Source organism: Physella acuta, unplaced genomic scaffold, assembly GCF_028476545.2.
Source record: "Physella acuta isolate Inbredline_101_S28 unplaced genomic scaffold, ASM2847654v3 ptg000472l, whole genome shotgun sequence".
Classification (NCBI taxonomy): domain Eukaryota; kingdom Metazoa; phylum Mollusca; class Gastropoda; family Physidae; genus Physella; species Physella acuta.
The window spans coordinates 19667-43971 of NW_026731991.1; the positions used below are offsets into that span (position 1 = coordinate 19667).

General features: G+C 33.6%; 1 protein-coding gene across 2 annotated transcripts; it reads left to right on the forward strand.

Annotated features, from left to right (window-relative positions):
- The first annotated feature begins 299 nt into the window (after window positions 1-299).
- On the forward strand, window positions 300-24085 carry LOC131943879 (lysine-specific demethylase 7A). 2 transcript variants are annotated; one of them, XM_059304179.1, is made up of 23 exons: window positions 300-413; window positions 7038-7123; window positions 7287-7348; window positions 7559-7617; window positions 7809-7972; window positions 8095-8236; window positions 8609-8807; window positions 9103-9207; window positions 9626-9771; window positions 10137-10243; window positions 10689-10783; window positions 11496-11513; window positions 13602-13697; window positions 13829-14071; window positions 14427-14749; window positions 15115-15572; window positions 18871-18976; window positions 19733-19878; window positions 20395-20487; window positions 21236-21351; window positions 21884-21989; window positions 22169-22240; window positions 22450-24085. In XM_059304179.1, exons 1-23 carry the CDS (start codon window positions 310-312, stop codon window positions 22527-22529), a joined length of 3126 nt encoding a protein of 1041 aa, XP_059160162.1. In that variant the 5' UTR covers window positions 300-309; the 3' UTR covers window positions 22530-24085. The 2 variants fall into 2 exon arrangements, with proteins under 2 accessions (XP_059160162.1, XP_059160163.1); XM_059304180.1 differs by lacking the exon at window positions 11496-11513.
- Window positions 24086-24305: the final 220 nt, after the last annotated feature.

Sequence of the window (24305 nt, forward strand, 5' to 3'; positions counted from 1 at the left end):
TGGTTGGTGACCTACTTACCAGCCCTATAAAACAAATTGACTTTGGAGTAGACTGTAGTATAGAATGAGTGTAGTTCCATTGATTATTTCATTAGCCAAAATCAAATGTGTATTAACTAGGCTAATTCCAACAAGGCAGTAGTTTAGATTTCTATACAGCAGCTGATCTAGAAATGAGCATTCTAGGCCTAGATCTAGAGCTAGAATCTAGATCTGAGCTTGATAGGCCCTAGATCCCATCATTTGTTCCCTATTTTACCCATAATTCTTTAACGCAATTTCATTCGTCGTTGAATGGAGAGCTTCAAAATGGCGTCTGACGAAGACCCTGTTTATTGTTTATGTCGCTTACCGTATGATGAGACTCGGTTTATGATTGAGTGCGATGTTTGCAAAGACTGGTTTCACGGAGGGTAAAAATACATTTTACCGCAATATTTAATTAATACAGTGCTTTGTTTTTTTGCTTGTAATGAAAAATTCAACACGTCAAACCAACCACTGTGCAAGCAGTTCAATCAAACAAACAAGCTCTGAAACTGCAAAGTGAAATAGTGAAAACAACTCCAAAACATCTCTTCTGCTAAGAAATTAGCTAGATTTCTAGATCGGTCTAGATTTCTAGACTAAATATAGATCTAGTCTAGCAATCTAGATCTACACTTTCGTGACTTCACTCTAGATCTAGATTTAACTTCAGACAGAACTAGTCTAGAATCTAGAACCCCCCCCCCCCCCCCCCCCCCTCTACAATCTACACAAGTACAGTACACTTGACTTAGGGACTTAGACTTTTAGTCGATTAGTTATTAGTCATTATTAGAGTAAAGTTCCACGCGCGGTTAAAACACGGGTGCGGCCATCGCCTGTTTATCGCTTCGTACAATATTTGTTTTGATGTTTTATACGAAACTACCGATATCTGCTGTAAACCTGTCCATTTCTAAATATATCCAGGTCAAATTCTTTTGTTTTTCTCCTTCTGGAAGTCGAGTTTTTAAATTTTAAAGTTTCGAGGTATGACGTCGTAGGCGATTCTAGTTCCCCCTATGAAAAACACTAGGTCCCGGATGAGATGAATAAAACCAACCAATCAAAGCTTTTTATAACTAGGTTAACTATAAATAGCTTCTACAATATGTGCGGGACACTGTACATACGATAGATAACGACAGATAAGGCTAATAAAGCAACCTGATAGGTGAATAGGGGTGGCTGCAGCTTGGGTAACGATTTGGGTGGTTTCACCTCGCTGCGTAACCAACGACTTGAGCTAGACTAGCCTAGTTCTAGATGCTCTATATTTCAAGCTAAGCCTAAATCTGTATAGTTTCTATTTTTTTCTGTTGTTTTAAAATATTTCGATCATCTACTTCTTCTAAATCTAGTTTGTGTCTCTACACACAAGCATATCTAAGCAAAAGTTACGATATGTCTTGTTAGTGATTGTTACGTCCCTTTGTTATGATTATTATAGTTGCGTCCCTTGAATCATCACTGGGTCAATTTTTAATGTCGTTAGGCTAATTAATTTAATTAACATGTTTTTAATTTGGTTTTGCAATTTATTAATTAATAATACAATCAACAACACCTTTAAAAGTGTTAAATATTTATTTTAGTTATTAAACTAGGATTAAAACGTATAAAATACGATCGTTACGCAAGCCGGTCCAGGTGGCCGCAGGGAAAAAAAAGGGGAAAAAAATATCGCAAGTAGCACGTCACTAAAACATGAATATCTCAAATTCAATGCGTAGGAATATAAAATGGTTGATACATATTAAGAGTAGAAAGGCAGAGGAATAATATAGTACTTTGGGTTTCTTTCTGTGTTAAACGGTTACAAAATAGCGCCCGATGAAAGTCGGGAGTTCGCTATGTGTGACCGGTTGTGGAACTTCACTCTAGATCTAGTAGATTTTACTGACTGTGTTACAGTGAATCTCTGTCTCTAGCTAAATCTAGAATCTGGCATTTACAGTTAAAACTTATTACAATTACTTTAATTAGGGGCCTATAGTATTAGTAGGCCTAAGCCCTAATAAAAAAATAACTAATTAGTATTGTTATAGCTAGGCCAATCCCGCTGCCGAGAAAATCGGACAAATCAGCTTTTCCCTACCCCCTGCATGTTCAACTCTATTTTTTGCATGCTTTTATTGTGTTTATATTAACATGTTATACACCATTCTGTTCGTAATTGAATAACCTTTTAAACTGTATAAGTTTGATTTTAATATGATTTCAGACGTTGAAGAAATCGCCGATTGAATCGCATTTTTTACCCCCCGCGGCGACGTGCCGATTAAGGGGGAGGCTTTTTCACTTTTTTAAAACAGGGGTGTTAATTTGAGTCTATAGACTCTTCGAGTTTTCGCCCTTCAACAGTGAAACTTGGCAGAAATACAGATTAGATGTAGACGTATACAGCGCAGGGTTCGTCGTCAAAATATATTAAATACTTTCGGAGATATCGTACAGCAAAGTTGAACCAAGTTTCCCGCGTTATTTATAGACCGATTTTTAATTTGAACCCTGCGCTGTATTGCTGAAATCTGGACGTTTATTAATATGTATGATTTGTACTATAATGCCCTAAGATAGAGACGTCTATAGACTTTGAAGTGGACCGAAAATCAAAACATAACGCGCCGACCGCTGTCCGACTGAACCGCTCGGCTGTGCTTCGAATCGCCGTCTTTAAACAGACGACGCGTTACAAAATTTTTATACACGAATCGAGTTTACATACTACAACAGTGAAACTTGGCAGAAATACATATTAGATGTAGAGGTATACAGCGCAGGGTTCGTCGTCAAAATATATTAAATACTTTCGGAGATATCGTACAGCAAAGTTGAACCAAGTTTCCCGGGTTAGTTACAGACCAATTTTTAATTTGAACCCTGCGCTGCATTGCTTAAATCTGGACGTTTATTTATATGTATGATTTTTTCTACAATACCCCCAAATAAAGCCGCCCATACATTTTAAACTGGAGCAAAAATTAAAATTAACGCGCTGACCACTGTCCGACTGCTTGCTGTGCTGTGTCGATCTACACACCGTGTGGCACATCTGAATGCCTGGTCACGTGACGCTAGGCGGTCGATCCGATTGGATGATACTGTAAACAATTTCTAAAGATAGATAGGCCTACATGTGTTCCCGTGTTATTTTATATAGATTAGATCTATAAGCCGACAGGCATGTTTCATAATTTTGTCCTTACCCATTTAAACGGGAAAAAAAGTCTTATTAATATTTACGGCTCAGGATTAAAATTTATCTTGTTTTTTAAATTAATCCAGATGGTTACTGTCCGATTATAACAATTGTGCGATTTGCGCACCCAAATTTCATTTAAAATTAGAGCATTTCTTTTTCATAAAAACGGCTTTAAATTTTTTTCCTGGTCCCCCTTTTTTTCACTACACATTTAAATACGCTTAACAACGTGGAGGATACTAGCCTGCCAAATTGACCAAAAAAGGGTGGGGTGGGTGGGGGTGGGCATTCTGTATAACACCCAACGTAACACCCATAGCCTACGTAAGCCTCACCCCGCCCCCACTAGTCCGTGACGCGACGAGCCGACGGTCGTAGCCTTTGATGTTGTACAACACCCGTACGGTACCTACTCAGTTCGTGGTGGTTTCATACCCCACCTACCTCCCCCTTCACTTTGTGGAGTTGATGTTACTAACCCTCGGGCAAAGATCAAGAAATCTTGCCAGACTTTTGTCTCTGAAATTACATAACATTCGTCTGACACGTTCATCGGGTTGGCCGACTAGCCTATCCAGCGGTCGTGTTTACGTAATAGGGCAATAAAATTCGTTGGTCAGAAGATCTGGCTAGTCAGATTAATCAAAATCTAGGCAAAAGCTTGTGGTGGTACACGTGTCTGTGTATAGGCACACACCTTAATCTTACACAATTTCTAGAATCTACTAGATCTACACAGTCAAGCACTCAAACACGTGCTTTTTTCTTAAGGAAGTTTTTAATTGTAAAAGGCCTACTGGTAGGCCTACAAAATACAAAAGCCTACTTACTACTAGCATAAACTTTGGGCTTAAATAAAATGTATGTTATAGACCTATAACTTACACTAGATCTATACCTTGTGCAAGTTTTTAAAAAAATATTTTCCTCCAAAAATTATTTTATTGAAATTGTAAAAATTATTAATTTTAATATGGGTAATAATATTACGTAATTATCATAAAGCACACTCTGATGCCGATGTAACTAGACTAATTCTATAGCAAAAAGTTGTATGATATTTAAAATAACAAGAAATAAAATTATAATGAAATAGGCCTACATTTTTGGAATAGAGTAGGCCTATGGTATTGGACATAGATTACATAACATCTTTTAAGAAGTTACATAATCACAAATTTACTATTGTAATAGCATTCTTCTCTTTGTATTGTAAAACTTGATTAGTTATATTTTCTTTTAGTAGGCTATTAACTTGAAGTTAACTGACAAAAGTGATTTCAAAACTAATTCATGGTATATTTTGAGCAAAGGGTGGTATTACATAACCTTAACATTTGATAGTTATGTAACAATGTTGGACCATTTTAAATACTACCATTATCTTCAGCATATATAAATATCATATTATAGATTAAAACAGTGTTACATTTAAACAATGACTTCTTATCACATTGATTATTAGATGTTTTAAAAAAATTGAAAGGGGGGTATTACATAATCTATGAGATTAGTCGATTATGTAATTGAAGGACACTTTTTAAAATAGCATCATTGGATTCGGCATACAAAAATCTATAAAATATCCTAAAATGATATCAATTGGTGAAGTCTGCTTGCTTTTATACCACTTTTAGTGAAAAACTCTTAAAAATTTGGTCCATACCCTCCCAGTATTTTTCCTCTTTCAGGGTCTACCCCGGTTGTCTGAAAAAACTGCTATTTTTTAATGACAAAAAAATTCATAACTTTTTTGTTTATGGTCAGATTTTGAAAATTCAAACTGATCTGTAATCAGATTGACAGCCCCTATCCAAATATGTAACTATTATATTGTTTTACTGAAATTAAATTTTTGCATTGGCCTAGCTAATTGTTATAGTTAGGCTCAGTCTAGTAAATAGTAAATACTAATAATTTAATAATAGGCCTATGGCTACGGCCTACACATATTTAGTTAGTGAATAGGCATTTTAAGTCATAAGAGGAGTTAAGCCAACTTGTAATGGATGGCAGAGCATTGGTATTTGGCTGCTAAACAAAAGGTCTCAAGTCCAGGTCTTAGTTTGGACTGTAGGACAATCGGAGTCTGCCTAGCTCTGATGGGTACTGACTTACATTGCAGAAAGTAAAGGCGGCTAGGCATAATGCTGACCACACAGTTCCTGCAAATGCCGAGGTCAAGAAACATGAACTCTTCTTCATCCGCCCAATGGATCATTAGGTCTTATGAGGAATCTTTACTTTACTAAATACAAATGTACTTGGTTTAGAATCTACTAATATTTTAAACGAGATGACTATGTTGAGCAAACTGCATACCGCCAAGCCTCCCTAAGGCAGGCTAGGCATTGCAAATATGATTGCACAAGAGCAAGCATTCTTTACGTAAAACTATAACATTCAATTTTTCGACATTGTGATAACTGTTTGGGTGGTCGATGTGGTTGCATATCTAATCCTAATAATCAATAATCCTATTGACTCCTATTTTGCTTTTTTTTCCTATTTTACTTAGTAAATTAAAACTGGTTGTTGAAATTTTAGGGTTAGATTTAGGCATTAGGGTTAGGGAGTATTATGGTTTGGCATTAGGGTAACTATAGAATCTGCCTATTTTAAAATCTGTGGACAAAATACTAAAATCTTAACACATGAAATATCTCTTATTCTCTAGAATATAGTAAACCAATTTGTTACAGAATAAATATATTTATTGCTATGCCCCTGCTTGTTGCTATTATTAGACCTTTTATTTTTGGGTAACTACAATAATCATCATCATCAAGTCCTTCCCAGCTGAAAGTAAAGTTGCTAATAACTGAAGTTAAAAGACAAACTGCACTGAAAAGCCTACTTATAGATCTAATTTTAAGTTGCTGAAATAAAAAAGTTAAAAAAAAAAAGCTTTTAATAAATCTTACCTTTAATAGTCTCCCAAAAATTAAAACTTGGATTTAACTTGTGGTATCAAAGGGTATTTCCGTCTACAGTTTTTAGCGCAATTTCCATTCTGGAGAATTGCGTTTATTAACCCGTCATTTCTGGATGTATGAATGGATGGATGGATGTATGTGTGTCCACAGCTTTAAGTCGTATCTCCTCCTCAACGAAGAAATATCGATGACTAGTTCCAAAAGCAATTATGTTAAGCAAGTTACGAGGATGAACATAGGCCATAAAAATTCCGGGTTTCTTTCATGAATTTCCCGGAAAAGCCAAAAAACCTCGAAAAAAAGCAGTTTTTGGCCCATATCTCGGCAACCAGACCACTTAGCGACTTGAAACATGTACCAATCGATTCCTGCCATAATTTAGAACAATATTGCCGAAGAAAGTTTTCAAAAATATCCTTTCGTTCGGTCACAAAAAATTTTTTGAATTAATTAAAATTTGGACCGAATTAGTAGGCATTTTTTCCAACCACACCACACGCGTCATCATGTTCAATAGCTGCGCCATCGCGTTCCATGGCTGCGCCATCACGTTCAGTAGGCGCGCAATGGTTTTTAGTCATGTATGATGTAACTCTATTGTAAATAAAACATGTAAAATACTGAAAAAAAAATTAATAAAAAATGTTTTAATAACTAACCAATGGTTTTACTAACCCTGCTCTTGATTTACGCTACGACAGAGCTATTTTTAGATAACATAAGGAAATTGCGCTAAAATTGTCACTAGACTTTTTAATTACCTTGTTTTAGTTATCTGGTGTTTAAGATTATGGTCATAATAGTCATTGCATTAAAATAGAATGCCCCTTAGCGTACATTGAAAATTAAAAATTGTACTATTGTTTTAGATGTGTTGATGTTCAAGAGCATCAAGCTGCAGATATAGAGATCTACCATTGCCCTAACTGTGCCCCAAAACATGGTCCACTTGTTTGTAAGTGTGGAAAACAATTTTCAATACTTTCTTATTAGCTCTAACTTACAATGTATATATATATATATATATATATATATATATATATATATATATATATATATATATATATATATATATATATATATATATATAAAAATCAAAATAATCAATTGTTTTTCAGTAAAGCACAAAAGAAATTGGCATCGTCATGATTATTCTGAAGATGGCTCAAAAATCAAGAATGTATGTACATATTAACAATATTGTGTGACTATACAAGTGGCAATAGTTTTGGAATTTTAAAATCTGGCATAAGTTAATCTAAATCATTGTCTGAAGTATTTTTTTTTACAATTTAATTACCTTAAAAAAACTTATTTTGTATAAAATTTTACTAATTTTTTAGAAATTTCATTAATGTTGAATATTAATATTTTATTGCAAATTTGATAGGTTGTACAGACAGGAACAGTTTTGTTTATAAAAGAACTCAAAAACAGGACATTTCCAAAGTAAGCATAGAAAAAAACATGCAAACTACTTAATCTATAAATGTTTGAATAAGTGAAGTTTATGATTGTATGAAATCTCAGTAGTAGGGTTGAAAACCTGCTAGGTTGACTTATATATCTACCTAACTGGACTGTTGGATTCAATTAAGTGCAAAGCTTTTAAAAATAAACAAAAACATTTTTTTTTCTAGTGCTGAAGAAATACCCATTGAGCATCTTCATGGTAGTCAAGTTACTGCTAAATATTTTGAAGAGAATGGATTTGATGTTCCCATTCTATGTGAGAAAAAAGATGGCTTGAATTTAATTTTACCCCCACCTTCAATTACCATTCAAGAGATTGAGAATCTAGTGGGTGAGTACTTGTAAAGTGTGCTTTATCACAGTTTTAGCTGAATTCTTTTCGGTTGCTTGATTCATAGTTAATTAGTAAGCTTTAAGATGTATGGATGTATTGTGACTTTTCTCATGGTACAGGTTCAATGAGAGAAATAGATGTGATTGATGTCGCACGTCAAGATGACATCAAAATGCCGATGAGAGAATGGACAGAATATTACAACAGTCCCAATCGTGATAAGATTCTCAACGTTATTAGCCTGGAGTTTTCAAGCACTAAGTAATAATTTCTTTCTTTTACGTTGTTCAGAACACACACAGCACTTATTTATTGTGTATTAATAAGTAAGTAAAGTACCCTTTTTAACCTTACTGTTCATACAGCAAGTGAAGTAAAGTTGACCTATTTCACTGACCTGAGCATATAAAGGGGTAGTGTGGTCAGCACTATGCCCAGCCACCTACACTTTCCTTAATGTGCTTCATGTACCCTTCAGAGGTAGTTGGACTCAGGGATGTCCTAAATACACTCCAGCCTGGAGTTCAAACTTAAGACTTCTGTGTTAACAGTTGAATGCTCTACCATTCTACCACACTGTCCCATGTATCATTCAGGAAATTTTGAAAAATGTCAACATTGTTTGAATTTTAGGTTATCAGAAAAAGTTGAACCCCCCAAAATTATCAAAGATGTAAGCTGGGCCAGAAATGTCTGGCCGGAACAGTTGCCAGAGGATAGCACACTTGTCAGGCCAGAGGTGCAAAAATATTGCCTGATGGGAGTGAAGGACAGCTTTACAGATTTTCATATAGACTTTGGTGGCACATCTGTGTGGTACCACGTTTTGAGGGTAAAGTTATTAATATTAAATGCAATTAAATAAAATTATTTTATTTTGTTGAAATTTTAATTAAATTAAATAAATATTAAAGTTAATTAATGTCTGTTGTTAAATTTTTACTATGTAGTATTGCCAACTTTGCCAACTCCACTATACTTGCATTTGTGATATTTTGATCTTATATCTTTTTACCATATTGGTGCAACAGGAACTAAAATATTGTTCATGGGAACAATAGCAATAAGCAATAAGGCAATAGCAAAAAAAAAAATTTTTAATGCTGTTTTTTATTGCCATGTTACAGGGTGAGAAAATATTTTACCTGATAAAGCCAACCCAAGCCAACCTGATGTTATATGAAAGATGGTTGTCATCCTCTAAGCAAAATGAGATGTTTTTTGGTGACCAGGTAATAACCAAAAAACTTAAATTTGTTTTTAATTATACAGCTTTATTTTTTAAAGTATGTTAGAAACTTTTACATTTAATTATATTTATTTAAACATCCATACAAATGCATAATTGCTGTTTAATTTCTGCAATTTGAAACATCTTCCATAGAATCATCTGTAAGATATTTATTTTCTTCTGGAAGAAAATATAAAATATCTTACAGATGTTTCTAGAAGCTCTAGATCTATATTATAATTATTTTCTTAACGCTTAAAGCTCACTTGATACTGTCAAAGCCTAGCATTAATTATTTCTTACTTGAAAGTAGATCTATTCAGTTGTGTGTATGTTCATTGTGATACTACTCTCAGGAAAATGAATGATATTTTAACATTGTGTAGAGACTATACCACCAATATTTTTTTTATCTTCAGGTGGACAAGTGTTACTGTATGACTGTTAAACAAGGGCACACATTATTTATACCCACTGGCTGGATCCATGCTGTGTTCACACCAATTGACTCTCTAGTGTTTGGAGGAAATTTTTTACATAATTATAACATCCCCCTACAACTACAGTAGGTTCACTTTTACAAACAAAATTGTAATTAGTTAGTATTAAACTATTCATGTGCATTAATTAAATTTGGCATGTACTTAAGTATACTCATATGAGGTTAATAAACTTTACCATAAGAAAATGTATTCATCAGGATGTTATTATGCTTAAAATGATTTACATTTTTTATTAAAGAGGCAATGTTGCCGTATCCACCTAAATTTATAGCCTTAGTCTATTTTCGTTAGTTAAAACCACCATTAAATTTAAAATTGAGAGATGTTAACAGCCAGCTACTATTTATTCTGGAAAATATATTTAAAATTTATAATTAATGATACATTTTTTGCAAAAAACAATATTTTTTTCTATTCTTTCAATAAGATGTTACGAAATTGAAAGAACAGTAAAAACTCCAGAAAAGTATCTTTTTCCTTCTTATGAGACGATGAATTGGTACGCTGCAAAAAGTTTGCTAGAGATCCTCAATGGTATGTAATGGGTAGCTACCCTGTTACTTGTAGAACATTTAATGACGCTTCCGAGAACATATTCCTTAAAAAACAAAATAAAATTACATTTTGAATTGAATTTTTCCTTCATATGCAGAGTTCAATAAACATGAACTCTACTTCATCTTCCCAATGGATGCAAGGTCTACAGAGGATTCTTTCTTTTTTCTTTTTTGAAAATATTTAGCTGGTCCAACCTGGATATCTCCACCACAATCTTTAACACTTACTTTAGGTTCATGACTTAAAAAATGGGTTATTTTCTTTTGATATATGAAGCAGTAATACAAAAACCACACCAAGTAACATGTTTTAAAAAAATATATGATTACAAAAATTATAAAGGTGGGTTACAAAGAAGCATTACAAACCAGTGATTTTGTGAACTGAAATATTGCTACAATGTTTATGATTGTCTTCAAAGAATACACAGAGGAAGGTAGAAGTCCACCAAACTACTTGATCGCTGGAGCGCGAGCCTTGTCTGTGAGTCTTAAAAGCTGGACACAGAGAAAAGATGTAAGTATTAGCTGATCATGTCGTTTTTTTTATTTGTTTGTGCTAAAAACTTTTTTTTTTGAAACAACATTAACCAGTTATTTTTTTTCAAATCATAAACCTTCTTTTGGTTAGATGTCCTGTATCATCATTTGAATCATTAAAAAAAATACATTGCAACAAAGCTCTAAGCTGTCTATTATATATAGGCCTATCACAGTGAATTTATTAATTGAAAATGTGTTTATAAATTATTAAGAATTCAGAATGCAATGTACCACAATATACAATATATTCATTTCTTTCTCATTTCTTTTTTTTCTATCCACGAATTCCTAGGACATTGGAATGCAATTTCTCCTAACTTTAAAATCAATATTAAAAATTTGTAAAATTGCTTTTTATGCCATTACTAATAATATACTTTAGACCCTTCAATCATTTTATCCAATTAGACCAAATGTCCAATGAACAATTAAATGAATTGTTATCATCTATAATATAAACAATTTCTTTTTATTTAAAAATACCTCATGTGACTTGTCTCAGAATGAGGCCACATGTAAAAGTAAAACACTACAGGTTTATAAATGCTTATCATTGAATACATTCATGTACATCCATGTTTTGTGTTCATACACACCATCTCTGTGTATCAAAGGTATTTAGATCTATCCTTTTACCAATAAACCTTTTTTTCCTTCCCTTCCCCATTTCCTTTTCCTGTTTTCAGCTCAGCAGCAAATATGTTGTGAGTCAATCATTGTCTCTTGGAAGTTACTATTTTTGTTTGTCTCTATCAATGATTTTATCAGTGCTATTTTGCATCTACTTTTAAATTTTAAAACCAATGTAAGACTTATCAATGAAGCTGCCTGAAGTATGATGTAATCCTGGGCTTCAGTTTCTGCTTAGTAGATTAGATTATGCCACTCTATTATTTGTATTTTATAATGAGGTTTGTTTTAATTTGCTGGGTTTTTAGTTTAATTTTATTGATTAGTTTTTTTAAAGACTGCTGACAGGCAATGTTTTATCTAACATGGACTAGTCCATAGTTAATTGTGTAATTTTCTCTTGATTCTTAATTTTAACCTAAAACAAAGGGAAAAGTATTCTAGCTAATCATACAAGGGCATTCATTCATGAATACATAATTTCTTCTGTTGTGTCACTTACTTTGTACCACACAATAGTAATAACACATTTTGATATTTAGCTTTGTGGGGTGCAGTGTGTTTCATACCGTAGTCTGTTTTCTCTAGGGTTTCAACTAATCTAACAAGTACTTTTAGGTATGGTTTATGTTGTCAGTATCTTTAAGATGACTTAGATTGAAAGAAAAAACTTATTAACCCTCAGTTATGCATGCTCTTTTCTTTTTAACAATCATTTTAACATCTAAATTACACTTTTAATACCTATAACTTACTATAAGAAAGTATTTTTTCCCCTATTACTAGTTTTCTTTATTTTTAAAAGTAATTCATTTTATATGATTCTTTCATCAAAATGCATACTGTAATACAAGAGGCCCATATAAACCTGATATGTCTTCTATTTTGTTTTTCAATATATATGATTGGAAGTGAGTATTGTAGAGATGCAAGATTGAAAGTAAAGACCTTAAACACAAAAAAACTTTGTTGACCACACATGATGGAAGCTGCCTCCACTGATATCTTGCACAGCATTCCCTTTCTACATGTGATACATATCAGTTGTATCTGGGTCAATTTTCTATATTTAGGAATTTGTTTACCTAATGTTTAACTTCAAAGTTTTGGGGAATTTTTCAAGTAAAAAATATGAGTTGTTGAGTAACTTTTATTTCATGATTGCATGCTACCAGCATTAGAGATCTTACTAATATACTTTATAAATAAACTGACTTCTAATTTTTATAAATTAAACCTAATAACTCAGTTATCCATAATTGAGTATATTTCAGCTTTCCAAATTGTTAAAGTATATTAAAGATTATAATTCCTTTTTTATAGAAAGGATTTGTAATTAATTTGTATTAAATCACTAATTTACAACTTAGTAAAAAAAAAGTACTTAAATAACAGACACAAGCATTGGCATCTAGATCTAGTCTTTCCCCAGGTAGTAATAATAAAAGTCAGTCTCTTTAAAAATAAGTTAATCCCAGATGTTACGAGGAGCACTGTTTTTTTCCCATCTTTTGATTTTTAAAAATGTTCTAATATTAAAAAAAAAAAAATGGTACAATTTTCTATATTAAACATAATACATAACTTTTACAGTTTAAAATTTTTTTTTCTTGCTTTTTTTCTGCATTAATTTCCATGATACTCCATCCCCTATAGTTTTGTGCATGATTGTTGCCCACCTAACCTTCTAACATTTCCAGATATACCAGCAGATCTGCGTGATGATACCTTCACCCCTTGACCTTGCTTTTTAGTCAACATTTGAATGTGCTAATTTCTGTATAGCACACAGTCCAGTTTTATTGCATTATTCCCTGGACCAAAAGAGTTTTGTCATGTGTTTTGTCAGCACAAAAGTTATAGTTTTGTACATTTAAATTATTATAACATGTATATGACAGTTTAAATTTTATGCCTTTTACTTTTATTTTAAAATTTTGCCATGCACATTGCTTTTTTGCCTTCAGTCTAGAAAACATTTTTATACAGGTTATATTTTATCATGGTAGTTATTTTCTTTTTTTATCTGTACAATTTTTGTCCCACAATGATGCAGCCAATCTTTAGTTTTAAATGTTGTGTATAATGTATATAAAACAGTTGTTCAGTGGGGGATGTAATAACATTATTTTTGTTCCTATAGCTTTTCCTTTCTATTTCAGTATGCTAAGGTGGGAAAACAAGATGCTGCTGAATACATTCCATATGGAAAAGTTCTGAAAGAAATACAGAAAGAAATAAAGAAAATTGATAACATGGTACCATATTAAGCAAATACTTTGTTTCAGTGTTTTAAGGATATTTTAATACCTTTGTTGTTGTGTTAAAATTTTTGTAGCTGACATTAATTTTTTAAATAACTTTAAGAAATGTTTTTTAATCTTGATAGAAAAGTCCCAAAAAGAAGGACCCAAATGGCAGCAAGTCTAAAATTAGTCCCAAAAAATCTGAACCGGCTATAAAGAAAAAATTAGAAAAGCCAAGTAAGGGATCTAAAAAGGCACCTAAGATTCTGGATGTGTTAGACCAGCACACTAAGGAATCTCTGAAGATGACCAATAACCATTCAAAGGATGGCACTGTCAAAACTGCTGAGGAAAGGGAACTGAGAGAGAAAATTTATAATTTTGATGTAAGTTTTAACCAATTTGTCATCAAACTTTTTGTTTGTTTTGAACTCTTTTATAAGTAACTCTTCTATTTTGATGAAAAAGAAAAGTATTTCTTTTTGTGTTGATATTCAGTTTATTTAATGAACTTTGTTGACTGGTCGTCCGTTTAAATTATTTTAAACATATATAAGATGATATTTGTAAAAAAAATTACCAAAATATTTGCTAGTAGAAAAAAAAACCTGAGTAATGTCGCAAAAAACAGGAATCCATTTTTATATGGATATCAGCTTTTATCACTTTCCTTAGCAATAAATTATTTTTCATTTCTACATTAATTTTAGAAAAATATATTTAATACATTTATAAAATTAGGACGATGATGAAGAGACCAATGTTAGCTTGAAAGTTCGCATACCAAAAGCAGGAGCATACATAGATGACAGCAACAGTGAGAAGCATAAAAAAAGTAAGGATATAGATAAGAAGCTAATAAAAAGCGAAGATGAAATCAAATCTGAAGACAAACACATACCCAGTAAGTCGAAACCTGTCAACCAAAAAGCCAAGGTGAAGAAGAAAGAGGAGGGTATAAAGTTAGAAAACAATGAAGACACCAAACCACAAGTGCCAGCTACACCTTCTAAAGAAGTTCCTCAATGCCTTAAGTTTAAGCTTTCTAACGGCAAGATGGTCAGGTAATCACTTTTAAAGCATCTGATCTTTGTTTTATTGGTTTCTGTTGGCTGTTTATTAATACTCCCTGAGTTAACACTGATGCCTAAATTATGTACGTTAATTTGTAAAATACTGGAAACTGCCCAGTTTGGGGTGTTACCCTTAAACCTATACAACACAATGATTTTTGTCTCTGCCATAGATAATTCATAAACCGTATAAATTTTCATTAAGAAACTTTTGCAATGTCATGATAGGCATTTTAGGGTTAAAATAATTTTCCCACCTTCTTTATTCCAATTCTCACAGCATTATGCAGTGATACATTACAGTGATGTTTAAAAAAGTTTTTTTGTTAATATATTTATTTTGAAAATAATTACAGCACAGACAAGAAAAAGAAGAAAAGTAAAAAGCTAAATGTCAAAGAATTTGTAATGTTGGGTCCTGAAACAGAAAAACCTGCAGTACAGAGCAGTAAAGAAACTACTAAGGATAAGAAAAACTCTAATACAACACCTGTCAAAAAAGACATTGAGAAATCTAAAAAGAAAAAAGTGAAAGAAGGGAAAAATTCATCATCCAAGCACTCAGAGAAAGAGTCGTCGTCCAAGGGAGACAAGATAGGTGTGAAAGGGAAGGTAAAAAGTGAACAAAAGAAAGAAACCAAGAAAAAGTCTAAGACTCCAGCCATTGTGACTCAAAAAATGGAACAGGACAGTGACAGTGACCACCTGGTTGTGGATGAAAATCCTGTTAAAACTCAGAAATCCACCTCAGCAACTAAACCAGCCTCACTCAAACGTAAGCTACCACCTGGGGCGTCAAAATCAAAACCAACAGGTAATAATGCTTTAGGCATTCTGTAATTACTGTAGCCTTCTTCTTCTTCGTTCTTAATTTTTGAATATGGTGGAGGATTCAGACAACAAGTCCAACTTCGTGGACAAACCGGACTGTGGTTTCCAGTTTGTCAGGTGTCCCATATAATTTTTCCCTGAGTGGGGTGGGCTGGGGCCAGTGTCTGCCTCTTGCCTGGCTATACAGAGAACATTCCTGGAGTACGTGCTCTGTGTTTTCCGGGGCCTTGCCACAAGGGCACATTTCGCTACACCCAACCTTCAGTTTTTTGTGCATGTGTTGATTTAGTCTGTTGTGGCCTGTTCTGAGTCGAAAGATTATGTATTGTTGTTTTCGTGTTAAATTGTAATAGCCGTCGTCTTTAATGTAGTGAGGGTGTGTGACAGACCACATTTGCGTTTGTTTGTTTTTAATTATTCTTTTTATTTCTTTTGGGTGTAGCGAAATTTCCGGTTGTGGTTTCTTTCCCCCAATTTTTGCCAGCTGGTCTGCGATCTCGTTACCCTGGATCTGGCAGTGGCCCGGGATCCACTGCAGCACAATTCTGCTGCAGGTATTTTTTAGCCTCTCTAGTGCTGTCATAAGTGTTTGAATATAGGACTCCGGATTTTGTAGGGATTGCAGGACTGATTTGGCATCTGTAAGAAATACAATCTGACTATTCGGTGATTCAGGGTGTTCTGACAGGAGGTTTGCTGCGTGTTCTAAAGCTTCTTTTTCTGCCCTAAAATTGTCGGATAGGCTGCCTGTGGCTATTGCCTTTTCCAGGCTTTCTCCGCTTGGCCATTCAATAAGGATGCCAGCCCCGCCGTTTTTTGTGGCATCTTCAGCTGAGCCATCTGTGAAAACTCTAATCTAGGTGTTGCTGGGGTACTGATCCTTAATGTGTTCATTTGTTATTTTCTTAAGTTCTTCTAGATCATAGTCAGATTTTTTTCCTATGGTGTCTATTGAGTCAATAATGGTTAAGTGACAGTGGGAGATCCAAGGCGGGGAGAGGTTTTGAGTTTTTATTGCTTCAGGAATGATATTTTCGATTTCATATTTCTTTTTCAGATTCTTTGCTTCTTTGATGAAACTTGTTCTTTGTAGTCTGGTTGATGGACTGGGTTTCTGGAGTTTTTGTTTTAGGTTATGGTTTTCCAGTGCCTCTAGCTTTGTGTATTGAGTGAGGATTTTTGATTCTCTTCTTTCTTCTATTGAGCTAAGAGCGGCTATTTCCTCCATAGCTTTTATGGGTGTTGTTTTCATGGCTCCTGTCATTATTCTCAATCCAATGTTCTGAACTTTGTCAATTTTGCTAATATTTGTTTTTGCTGCTGAGCCCCAAGCCGAAGCACCATATTCTAACGTAGGTCTCACATAGCTGGTGTAGGTTTTTTTCAGGATGTGGTGATTTGCTCCCCAGTCTGTTCCTGCCAGTTTCCTCATTAGATTAAGTCTTTTGATCCCATTACTTTGTGTGTTTTCTATTTGTTTTCTCCAGGTAAGTCGAGTGTCAAAAGTGACTCCTAGGTATTTGGGGTGGTCATTTTTTTCTAGCTCTTGGTTTTCTAGGGTAAGTTTCATTTTTTGATGTTTAGTTGATAAGGTGAAGATTGAATAGGTTGTTTTCTTGGTATTGATGGATAAGCCCCAGTTTTTGGACCATTTGCCGAGCTTGTCAAGTGTTTCTTGAAGACGAAATTTTGAGGTACCAATATATTCCTCTGTGCTGATTAGTGAAAGGTCGTCTGCAAACATGCTTCTTTTTACTCTCCTTGGGATGTTTTCATTTAAGTCATTTATATAAATGAGGAAGAGAGTAGGAGACAAGACTCCTCCTTGAGGGACTCCATTTTTTATAGTTACTGTGTGACTTCTTTTTCCTTGCATGGAGACTGATGCTTTTCGGTTGCTTAGGTAACCTTTTATCCAGTTTAGCATGTTATGAGATACTTGATGGTTTATTAGCTTTAGAATTAAGCCTTGCTCCCAAACCTTGTCAAAGGCTTTTTCAAAGTCGACCCACACTATTGAGGTTGGTTTTTTTTCTTGAAAGCCATCTTCTATTTCCTGAGAAATGAAGGTGATTTGGTCTTCAGTAGATCTGCACTTCCTGAAGCCTGCCTGTTCGTCTGCTAGTAGATTGTTCGATTCTAGAAACCAGGTCAGTCTGTTGTTTACTACTCTTTCCATCAGTTTACAAACGCAGCTTGTTAAACTTATTGGGCGATAGCTATCGACTTTGTTCCTGGGTTTTCCTAATTTTAGAACAGGTATCATGATTGCTTTTTTCCAAATATTTGGGATTTTCCCAGATTTCCAGCTTGCATTAAATATTTGGAGCAGTTTTTTCTTAGCATTGGGGCCCAGGTGCATGAGCATATCATTTGAGATTTTGTCAGGGCCTGGAGCTTGCTTAAGTTTGAGGAGCTTCATTGCTTCTCCGAGCTCCTTCTTGCTAATTCGAGCTACCATTCCAGTGGAGGAGGGGGGAGAGACTTTCTGTAGTTTTTCTTTAACTTCAGTTTGATTTTTAACCTCTTCTACTCTTTGGTGGCTGATATTTATTTGTCCCACTTTGCTGAAGTGGGTTATAAATTCTTTTGCTGCATCCTTTTCTGTTTTGATCGTGTTTTCAATGTCGATGACTATGGGAGTAGCTCTGTTTTCTTCTTGGTTTAGCCTTTTTGCAATACTCCATAGTTTATGACCATTAAAAAAAAAAAAAAAAAAAAAAAAAAAAAAAAAAAAAAAAAAAAAAAAAAACTGTAGCCTAATTTTGTCAATTTAAAAAATATTAATTTACTTAAATTATGTTATTTAATTCAAGAATTAGTTGGATTGTGTATAGATCCCAAGATATTTGCGTACATTTTATTTTGGTTTGTCACCACACTTTCCCTATGATGTCAAAGCTTAGGATCAAGTCTCCACTTTAAGCCATATACATTTAGTCCAAAGTTTATAAATATGTTTTTAATGATTGACTTTAAAAATTTTTTTTAATGAATTATTTAGTTCATTTATATTAATATGGTGCCCAAATGTATGCAAATATTATATACACACATCCAGCTGTAACTATGTTGTATTGTAAATAGTTATACCAAATTTACACAAATCACTTTCTGTAACTTACCTATGTGACTAATTACTTTCTGCTAAAATAACAGGAATTTCTTTAAAAAAAAATTTAATAGTTTAGTCTTACCCTTAACAGAACACACTTAGCTCTTGAGGCATCTCACTTATATTAGTGTTTTATAACCAAAATTATTTTTATATTGCCTTGTAGATTCTGACGAAGAAGAAAAAACAGATGCAACCAAGCAGGAAGTTGATACAATAAGAGGAGGTCTCAATGGCAGTATAAGCGACATTCTGACTGCCAGTGGCTACAGGTTTGTGGTGTTTCTGCTTTAGTTAACTCAATTAAAACATCTGGTGTGTTTACAGATGATGGTGTCCACAGACATACCAAGTGGGAATAAATCTGACTTTATGAGAGGTGGCTGGACATGGTGCAATCGATCTGAAAATTTCCATCATTTTCTGAGGCTACACAAAGTTCTCATTTGATACTTGAGAACTTTCTGTTGCCTCAGCAAATGATGGAATTTTTCTAGATACTTGTGGAAAAAATATAAAAATTGAATTTTATGTGAACTTTTGAGGTTTCATATAAAAATATAAGTTTCAACCTCCTGGAATAAGTTTAGTTTATAAATGACACCACACACCTAGGAGGTAGAAATGGCTTTAGGCTAGTATAGAAGCCGCCTGCCCATTTTAGACCAAATGATCCATAGGGCAGATGAAAAAATAGATATGCCAGCACTATGTCCAGACACTTTTACTTTCCCTAATGTGATTAGAACTGGGTGGACTCTAGGCTATCTATGGACCCAAGAATGAAAGAGATGCAAACTTGAGACTTTTGGGTCAGCAGTCTAGAGCTTGACTGGTAGACCAAGCCATTCCGTTAATGTCAAGCATTTATTTATTAAGAAAATTTAAAATTTAAATATGGTTTTATTGCAGAAAGGTGGATATAAATCTGCCTCAATGACATTCGTGAATTTACATCGGATGTACCTGATGTATGATTGGCTTAGAATACAGTTTTACATTTTAAAGTATCTTATTGTTTTATCTAGTGGGATGAGAGATGCAATTGCTGGAATGCTGACCATGAGTCGCATGGGTGACTCTGGTATACAGAGCAGCAAGGAAAAGGCAGCTACAACAGTTCAAGAAGAGGAAGAAAAGTTAATGGCTGATTGCTATCGTGATGATGAATTTGGTGAGTATGACACACAATATGTGGAAATGTAATTAGCGACTTGGTGGCATTTTACATGTTAAAGGTGTTTGAGCTGGCTGTTGTGACTCTAATCCTACCTTGCTTGACTCAGATTATAAATTAAATCTTATACATTTTAAAGAGATACTTTATAAAATGAAAAAAAAATCAAATATATTTAAAAAAAGATGTAATAGATTTAAATAAATACATGTAATAAAGGTAATTAAATAATTTTTTATGAGTCAATCAAATACTATTTGAAAATATATGTAATAAATTTAAACAATAACCATCGTATTTAAAAAACATTTTAAAAATGTTTCTTAGTTTCAAGCTGTAATCTGCAACATAGACATTTATCCTTATTTGACCGTGTACTCTTACTGGCCCTTTACAGTCAAAACTAAGCACATTTTTCTGTATAACTAATTAATTGATGATTGTATGAATATCATTATAGTCTCAATTTTTGCCAGTTTTGAAATTCATGTTTAATTATATTTTTTCTTTCAGTGTATCCTTCGTTTGAGTTGTCAGATGAAGAGGAGGATTCCATGTATTCATCGAGGAAAAAATCAGAGAAAGATGACAATTGGAACCCTAAAGGTTGGTATTTCTTCAGTTTCTTTTTGTATCTTTGATCGTTATTCACTTACATTTTCTGTGACATTTACACCCTCTTTTTACCATTTATTAAGTGAGTGTCTGTGACCTACATCAAATGGAGGGATTTTTTTTTCAAACTTTTTAGTTTAGGGCAAGAATATATAAATTCTAATGTTCAGTCTAATCAGATGACAGATAAGTCATTACAAATTTAGAATAATATTACTATTTTTACTAGTTTTAGTATTTAAGGGGGAGATGACTAAATAGTATCAACCACTTATATTAGTCAAATGAGCTGAAGTTTGCAGATATTGTTTGCCAACCTGTGTCATTTAGATTTTACTGATCGTATTTTAGTAATTAAGCGAATAATTTAGTTATAACTTATATTGGGTCACATCCAGATTTAGACTGATCAGAATGCAAAGAATAAATGTGATAATAATTGCTTTTAAAGTTAAAAAACTATTTTATTTTTTACGATTCTTAGTTTTTAAAAAAATCCTTTCATAATATTACTTTTATAAGTAAAATAATAATGAGAAAATAAACTTTTCTTTCTTAAATATAATTGTGAAAGCATCTCTTTAACATATTAAAGCCATATTTTCAGAGCATTTTAAACATGTTATTATAAGTTGTTTTTTTTTATTTTAAAATTTTTTTTGTTAAACTAATATATAAAGGTGGCTAAAACCACATAAAAGAAAAAAATCTGGATGGTTTTTAAATGTTCTCTTTGCAGCCAGAGTCAACTCAGTTTTAGCCAAGCCAGACAGGGAGCACAGAGTGGGTGTTCAGAAAGAATCAGTGGCTACAAGTCTAGCTAACACAGCAGCCAAGCTTGCAGAGAATCCTCCTGTAAGTGTATCAATATCTGACCCGGGCGGGACCTTTCATTTAAATCTTTTAGACATTAAACTATAAGAGCATTCTATCTTAGCATGGTGGGAGCACTTCAGTAGTGTAATCTTTTTCAACATAAAAATGTGAGAATGTTCAATCTTAATATGGTGCGGATTGTTCATTATGGCAATCTTTTAGACCTAAAAATACTAGAAATTTAAGCCTTATTTGTAGGAATTGTGTGTGTGTGTGGGGGGGGGGGGGGGGGGGTGGAAACACTGAATGTTACCTGTAGCTTTATCCACTTCTTAAACCTCTAAAAAAAAATTAAATCTGATTTAAAGAAATCTTTCAGAATGCATTCAATCAATGTAGTTGTCCATCATGTAATACTGTGAATGTTTGTTCTGTTAAATTATTTCAATGGTTAAATATTAAACGGTTTCTCCCTGTAACGTAGACACTAATCATTAGTGCAGATGTACTGTTTATGTATTTTTCTCATAAGTTTAAAGCTAACTATATATTTTATGTTCACTTTGTTTAGTCTGAGAAAAAACACTGGAAGAAATTACCCAAACAAAAAGTGCCTGAGAAAAAAGAATTTGAAGTAGAACCATTGCCAGGGCCTTCCACTGCAGTTGATGAGCCAGGTAAGAAAAAACATGCCAAATTTTGTAATTCCAAGTTTCAGTTTAGATTGATATTTATCAATAAATTTAAAACTCACAATTACTACAGCTGATGACATTAACTTCTAACACATTTTTAAAATAAACGTATTAATTCTTGTTGACTTAATCAGAGAGTCTTGTTTCCACTTTTATTTCAGTAAATGCTTTTAGGCCAGGAATTAAAAGACCAATTGATCCATGTGCCAATGCTGCAACGCAACCACCAAAATGTATGATCACATTGAAATTTCTTACATTGCTTCTTCACTTGAATATATATCATTAAAATATTGCCGGGATCTTGCCTGTTTGTTAGCATTGTAATGTTAATTCTAGGAGTGGATGTTTATTTTGGTCACAACTCTGAAATTTTTTATTTAGGTAACCATAGTAAAAAATTTGTTTAATAACTCTTTTTAAATTATTGTTTATCTTCCAGTAAAAAAAGTGAAGAAAGGTTTGGCCACTGCAAAACAGAGACTGGGAAAATTGCTGAAAATCAAGAAGATGGTGTATTAATTCCGTTTTTAAGTAGCTGACCACTTTATTATCAGTGCAATACATCATGTAAGACCACAGTTACTTCTAGGGCAATTCAACCACTTGTTGAAACAAAGACATTGAAAGCTGGACTGTTGGAAATGTGAGTTGAAAATGTGACAATTGAAACAAAGACATTGAATATGTGACAATTAAAACAAAAAAGCTTGAAAATGTGGCTATTGAAACAAAGACATTGAAAGCTTGACTGTTGAAAATGTGATTGTTGAAAAAATTGATTGAAAATGCGTCAGTTAAAACAAAAAAGCTTGAAAATGTGGCTATTGGAAACTAAGATTTTGAAATCTGGACTGTTGAAAATGTGACTGTAGAAATAAATCTGTGTATGGGAAGAAAGTTGACATGAACTGTAAATATGTACACTACAGATATTTTATCAGCAATTGCAAATTTTATTTTTATCATGCACTGTTATGATATATGCTCCTTCCCTCAGAAACATAGATGTCACGTAGTGCTCAAACCTAGACCTCATACATTTACCAGCTAAACTGTTTAATCTGAAGGTTGGGCCCCTTGCAGGATAAGACATTGTGCACATCTGTAACACAAAACTCCCCTACCCCCCACATATCATTTCTACATAGCACCCATTTTTACTGTATAACATTTTTATAACCTCCCCCTTATTATAATAACAAACCTAGACACAGTGATTTTCATTATGAATTATTTTTGAGAACCTAGACTTACTGTATTAAAAGTACAATGAAAATCTGAACCACACCAAACCCCTTTGCATTATATATAATATGCACAATCTCTTATCATCAAATCATGACGCAACCTTTATAGGTGCAGAACTGTCAAAATGGCTTATCTAGGTCTAGTGTGTGGGGGGGGGGGGATATGTAGCATCACCCTGACAACATACACCATATCCACCCCACCAACTCCTATCATAGGCCTACCATTGGATTGTGTGTCAGCCTGACTAGATTGCACATCAAATCAGTTTTTAGTTTTAAAGTGGTGCTAAGGATTAACTTTTTTGGACATAATCAAATTTTAGAAACATAAGAATGGGATAGAAGCCTTCTCCCACCTGGCACCATTGTATATTATGTAAGATAAATCCTTGTGTTGGCCTTTACCTCATGAAGATTAGTTAATCTGCTCGAGATGATCATACCCTGCTTGTATTGTACATAAAATGTAAATTACTGTAACAGAAATGTAAATTTTACTAATTTATTCACAGATTTTTAATTCACTGCCTAATTTATGGTTTACTGTAACAGGATGATGACAGATGTATTAAATGAGTATGAAGTTTTAACTGATCTCTGTTAAAGGGGCGTTACTGGCTTAGGTAATGCTCCTATTTGTGAACCACATTAGTGTGTAGAATTGTACATTTCTTAAACCCATTTTACCACCTGCTGTTAAATCCTTGTTTTGAATAGGGGGGGGGGGGTTAGGCAAGTGATACTCCTAATGTGAACCACGGCAGTCTGTAGAATTGTACATTTCTCAAACCCAATTTACCACCTGCTCTGTTAAATCCTGGTTGGAATGGGGGGGGGGGGGGGGGGGGAGAGAAAGTTGAGCAGGGTAGTTTGGTTCTGGGGTGGATTCTTGTGTCTGGTACCCGGGTACAGAGCTTTCAGGTTAACTGCTACACCATGCCAGTAGTAAATCCAGTAGTATGTTTTACAGATAGAAATCTACTTGTGTATGTTAGATTCAGATAAGTAGCTGGTTTCTGTTCTAAATCTATAAAGTTGAGTCTAG